The sequence below is a fragment of the Bison bison genome, unplaced genomic scaffold (genome assembly GCF_000754665.1).
Source record: "Bison bison bison isolate TAMUID 2011002044 unplaced genomic scaffold, Bison_UMD1.0 scf7180017864451, whole genome shotgun sequence".
Classification (NCBI taxonomy): domain Eukaryota; kingdom Metazoa; phylum Chordata; class Mammalia; order Artiodactyla; family Bovidae; genus Bison; species Bison bison.
The window spans coordinates 689619-696005 of NW_011495013.1; the positions used below are offsets into that span (position 1 = coordinate 689619).

At 35.0% G+C, this 6387-nt stretch overlaps 1 protein-coding gene across 4 annotated transcripts in view; it reads left to right on the plus strand.

Annotated features, from left to right (window-relative positions):
- Window positions 1–6387, plus strand: part of NSUN7 (NOP2/Sun domain family, member 7) — a 52029-nt gene that overhangs the window by 22592 nt on the left and 23050 nt on the right. For all 4 annotated transcript variants that reach the window (XM_010858837.1, XM_010858840.1, XM_010858838.1 and 1 more), the window contains exon 7: window positions 875–1085. In XM_010858837.1, the coding sequence (XP_010857139.1) occupies window positions 875–1085 (211 nt within the window). The remainder of the gene's footprint in view (window positions 1–874; window positions 1086–6387) is intronic.

Below are 6387 nucleotides of genomic sequence, written 5' to 3' on the forward strand. Positions count from 1 at the left end.
GGATCTCCTTGCAGTCCAAGGGACTCTCAAGAGTCTTCTCCAACACCACAGTTCAAAAGCATCAATTCTTCAGCGCTCAGCTTTCCTTGTAGTCCAACTCTCACATCCATATGTGACTGGAAAAACCATAGCTTTGACTAGACGGACCTTTATTGGTAAAGTAATATCTCTGCTTCTTAATATGCTGTCTAGGTTGGTCATAGCTTATTTTGCAAGGAGCAAGTGTCTTTTAATTTCATGGCTGCAGTCACCATCTACAGTGATTTTGGAGCCCCCAGAAATAAAGTCTGTCAGTTTCCATTGTTTTCCCATCTATTTGCCTTGAAGTGATGGGGCCAGATGCCATGATCTTAGTTTTCCAAATGTTGAGTTTTAAGCCAACTTTTTCATTCTCCTCTTTCACTTTCATCAAGAGGCTCTTTAGTTCTTCACTTTCTGCCATAAGGGTAGTGTCATCTGCATATCTGAGGTTACTGATATTTCTCCCAGCAATCTTCATTCCAGCTTGTGCTTCATCCAGCCTGGCATTTTGCATGGTGTACTCTGCATATAAGTTAAATCAGCAGGGTGACAATATACAGCCTTGACGTACTCTTTTTCCGATTTGGAACCAGTCTGTTGTTCTATCACTATGTAACAGTTAAATGATAACAGTCATAATTTAAGCTAAACCAATTTTGTTTGTTAACTTTATAAACATAAACATATATACATATAAATTTATAAAGTTTATAAATATGAACTGCTAACTTTATATTGTGACATATATTTAAGGTGTTTTAAACTCAAAATGGGCTAGGTAACCTCAAGATTTCTGCCAATACCTTGTTTTACCTAAACCCTTTGAAATTCTAATCATACTCTTATCTTGTAGGACAAATCTCGAAGTCTCGCTGTCCATTCCGTAAAGGCTTTATTAAATATGGATGATGATATCTTAATGGTCAATACAGGTTCCTGGTACACAGTTGCCCATATGTCAGTCTTAACAAATAATAATACCTCAAAAATATTTGTGTGTGGAGTGCAGTCACAAGCTAAGGATCCTGACCTGAAGAACCTTTTCACAAAAATGGGATGTAAAAGTATGTACATATATTTATTTGCTTTGTGTTATGTTCTGTAAGACTTAGAAATGTTAAAAATATTTGAATTTGTTTTTTTTTTTGTAATGCAAAACTCTGTATATGAAATATACTCCTAAAATCCCCACTATATTATATCAGACTACTGTTGCTTAATATTGGTTAAACAACTGCAGTTTAAATTAATGAATATATTAGCATTTTGGTATATTGCTTAACGTTCAGCTACTACATAATTTGAGGTTCAAACAATAATTAAAGTAAGTGGTAGAAATTGTCATCTCTTAATACATAAGAACACAATCACAGGAGCACTTAAGGGACAAAGCTAATATCTAGGACCAGATTCTAAGTCCTTAGGCTTCTTATTTTTAAAAAATGTTTCCACTGGATCAAGCTGTGACAAAAGATAACATTTTATTATAGGTTCAGTGGAGCTGGAAAACTAATCTTTTGACAGATTCACAGGGTCAGAGAGACAATAAGTAGAATTCAGGGCTTAACATGGAGAGGTAGACTGTAAATTCCCAGGATTTCATTGGAGCACAGAAGTACACTCTGGGTAGTGATCAGTCCTTTGATGAACTAAAGCCCAAATTCCAGTCATCTCAGTTCCCAATTGAATTACGGTGATGTAACATTGCTAGTGCCCAGGCTTCACTGTGTACCAGAGGTAAAAGTAAATTCTCTTTGGAAGAAAGAAACAATATCCTGAATCTCATATTATCTCCTAAATTTTTTCAAATACAGTGTCTGGCACTCAAAAAAAAAAAAGAAGAAAGATGTGGGTGAAATAAAAAGAAAAATACTGCAATAGAAGAAAACCCACAGAAGGTCCAGTGGAGATACCAGATGTGAACTTTATGATTAATATTCTTAAAAGACTAAATGACAAGTTGTAGAATTTCAGCAAAGAACTAGAAACTTTTAAAAAGCCAGAACTTTAAAAAACTTTTAGAACTTTTAAAAACTTTTAGAATTTTTAAAAAGCCAGAAGAAAAATCTAGAACTGAAAATACAATATGTGAAATTAAGAAATAGATTTTAACAGTAAATTAGAACTAAAAGAAGGAATCAGTGAACTGATGAGTCAGAAGAAACTATCCAGACTGAAACATCTGGAGAGAAAAAAGGATGAATAATATGGAAGAGATCATAAAATACACATGACACTCAGTGATCCAGTGATCTCATGTATGTTGTGATTAGGAACCCAGAAAAAGAGGAGAAAAGGAGTTGAGAAGAATCAATATGTGAAATTCAGGTGGAGGGGTTTTAAAACTTGATGAAAGTCACAGATTCAAGAAGCCCTATGAACTCCAGCAAAAATAAATGTGTAAAAAAACATGCTAGGCACATCATAGCATAACTGCTGAAAACCAAAGATAGAGAACCATGTTCAAAGCAATGAGAGAGAGAATACATATTACCTTTAATGAAATAGGAATAAAAATAAAAATTAGCTACTTCAACAAAGACAGCTGAGGCCAGAGATAGTATCTTCAGTGCAGAAAGAAACTGCCAGGTTAGGTTTATTTACTTAGCAGAAATTTCCTTTGATGTGAAATATATTCTCAGAAAAGAAAACCTGAGTTTGTCACCAGCAGATACAATAAATGAAATACTACAGATTATTTTTTGAGTAGAAGGAATATTATCTCATACAGAAAGTTATAGGTGCTAGAAGAAAGGAGCAATGGAAAAGGTTAGTACATAGGTAAATCTAAATAGTTGTAGTCTAATATCTTGCGGGATTGTAAACTAATGTCTTGTGGAGCTAAAAACATGTGTCATATGTAATTAAAATAATGGTATATAATTTAGAGAAGGAAAAGAATTAATGTGTTCTCTCATCCTTGCTTTGTCTAAGATATGATAAAGGTATTATATCATTGGGTTGCAAAAGATTCAGACACAACTTAGTGACTAAAACAATGAATGTGTTATAATATTGGAGGCAATCAATAAATAAAGAATGTAAAACTAATAGCTAAGGGGGAGATGTGGAATATGGAATTGGAAACACCATACTAACATATACAAGGCAAAATAAATAGAAAATAAGTATGTAAATTAAACTTAAAATATGAATATATAAATCAATTAAACATTAAATATGCATGACTAATACTTAAATTACAAGACAGCATCAATACTGGATTTTTATTTATTTATTTATGTATTTAAATATACATTTATTTATTTTAATTGGAAGCTAATTACTTTACAACATTGTTTTGGTTTTGCCATACATTGACATGAATCTGCCATGGGTGTACATGTGTTCCCCATCCTGAAATCCCCTCCCACCTTCCTCCCCATCCCATCCCTCTGGGTCATCCCAGTGCACCAGCCCCAAGCATCCTGTATCATGCATCGAACCTGGACTGGCGATTCGTTTCACATATGATAATATACATGCTTCAATGCCTTTCTCCCAAATCATCCCACCCTTGCCCTCTCCCACAGAGTCCAAAAGACTGTTCTATACATCTGTGTCTCTTTTGCTGTCTCACATACAGGATTATCGTTACCATCTTTCTAAATTCCATATATATGTGTTATTATATTGTATTGGTGTTTTTCTTTCTGGCTTACTTCACTCTGTATAATAGGCTCCAGTTTCATCTACCTCATTAGAACTGATTCAAATGCATTCTTTTTAATGGCTGAGTAATACTCCATTGTGTATATGTACTACAGCTTTCTTACCTATTCATCTGCTGATGGACATCTAGGTTGCTTCCATGTCCTGGCTATTATAAACAGTGCTGTGATGAACATTGGAGTACACATGTTCCTTTCAATTCTGGTTTCCTCAGTGTGTATGCCCAGCAGTGGGATTGCTGGGTCATATGGCAGTTCTATTTCCAGTTTTTTAAAGAATCTCCACACTGTTCTCCATAGTGGCTGTACTAGTTTGCATTCCCACCAACAGTGTAAGAGGCTCCCTTTTCTCCACACCCTCTCCAGCATTTATTGCTTGTAGACTTTTGGATCGCAGCCATTCTGACTGGTGTGAAATGGTACCTCATTGTGGTTTTGATTTGCATTTCTCTGATAATGAGTGATGTTGAACATCTTGTCATGTGTTTGTTAGCCATCTGTATGTCTTCTTTGGAGAATGTCTGTTTAATTCTTTGGCCCATTTTTTGATTGGGTTGTTTATTTTTCTGGAATTGAGCTGCAGGAGTTGCTTGTATATTTTTGAGATTCTTTGTCAGTTGCTTCATTTGCTATTATTTTCTCCCATTCTGAAGGCTGTCTTTTCACCTTGCTTATAGTGTCCTTTGTTGTGCAGAAGCTTTAAGTTTAATTAGGTCCCATTTGTTTATTTTTGCTTTTATTTCCAATATTCTGGGAGGTGGGTCATAGAGGATCCTGCTGTGATGTATGTCAGAGAGTGTTTTGCTTATGTTCTCCTCTAGGAGTTTTATATTTTCTGGTCTTACATTTAGATCTTTAATCCATTTTGAGTTTATTTTTGTGTATGGTGTTAGAAAGTGTTCTAGTTTCATTCTTTTACAAGTGGTTGACCAGTTTTCCCAGCACCACTTGTTAAAGAGATTGTCTTTTCTCCATTGTGTATTCTTGCCTCCTTTGTCAAAGTTAAGGTGTCCATAGGTGTGTGGGTTTATCTCTGGGCTTTCTATTTTGTTCCATTGATCTATATTTCTGTCTTTGTGCCAGTACCATACCGTCTTGATGACTGTGGCTTTGTAGTAGAGCCTGAAGTCAGGCAGGTTGATTCCTCCAGTTCCATTCTACTTTCTCAAGATTGCTTTGGCTATTCAAGGTTTTTTGTATTTCCATACAAATTGTGAAATTGTTTGTTCTAGTTCTGTTAAAAATGCTGTTGGTAGCTTGATAGTGATTGTATTGAATCTATAGATTGCTTTGGGTAGTATACTCATTTTCACTATATTGATTCTTCCGATCCATGAACACGGTATATTTCTCCATCTATTTGTGTCCTCTTTGATTTCTTTTACCAGTGTTTTATAGTTTTCTATATATAGGTCTTTTGTTTCTTTAGGTAGATATATTCCTAAGTATTTTATTCTTTTCGTTGCAATAGTGAACGGAATTGTTTCCTTAATTTCTCTTTCTATTTTCTCATTGTTAGTGTATAGGAATGCAAGGGATTTCTGTGTGTTGATTTTATATCCTGCAACTTTACTATATTCATTGATTAGTTCTAGTAATTTTCTGGTGGTGTCCTTAGGGTTTTCTATGTAGAGGATCATGTCATCTGCAAACAGTGAGAGTTTTACTTCTTCTTTTCCAATTTGGATTCCTTTTATTTCTTTTTCTGCTCTGATTGCTGTGGCCAAAACTTCCAAAACTATGTTGAATAGTAGTGGTGAAAGTGGGCACCCTTGTCTTGTTCCTGACTTTAGGGGAAATGCTTTCAATTTTTCACCATTGAGGATAATATTTGCTATGGGTTTGTGGGTTTCATTATGTTGAGGTATGTTCCGTCTATTCCTGCTTTCTGGAGGGTTTTTATCATAAATAGATGTTGAATTTTGTCAAAGGCTTTCTTAGCATCTATTGAGATAATCATATGGTTTTAAAGATCAACTGTAAAATGCTGTTTGTAAGAGATACCCCTAACATAAAAGCGTATTAAAAATTGGACAGAAAAAGATATCCAGTAAACATACTAACAAAAAGAGATACAGGAAAGCAGTGCTAAGTCAAGAAAAATTACTAGAAATACAGTTAGAACATGTTTAATTCATCAGGTAAATATACAGTACTAAAGAAGACTAATACAGTCTCAAAATATATAAAGCCATGTTATCTAGAATCAGCAGATAAAATGCTCTGTATATAGAAAATTCTAAGGAATCTATGAAAAAAATGCAAAGTTAATGTAATCCCTATTAAAAAAAACCTAGGTGGTGTTTTTCAGAAATTGACATTCGAATTGTCTTAAAATTCACATGGAAATCAAAGGGACATGGAATAGCTTTGAAAAAGAACAAAGTTGTAGGACTCATACTCCTTGATATTAAAACTCACTACCCAGCTTTAGTAATCAAGGCAATGTGGTACTGGCATAAAGATAAACATCAGTTTAGTTCAGTTCAGTTGCTCAGTCGTGTCTGACTCTCTGCAACCTCATGAATTGCAGCACGCCAGGCCTCCCTGTCCATTACCAACTCCCGGAGTTCACTCAAACTCATGTCCATCGAGTTGGTGATGCCATCCAGCCATCTCATCCTCTGTGGTCCCCTTCTCCTCCTGCCCCCAATTCCTCCCAACATCAGAGTCTTTTCCAGTGAGTCAGCTCTTT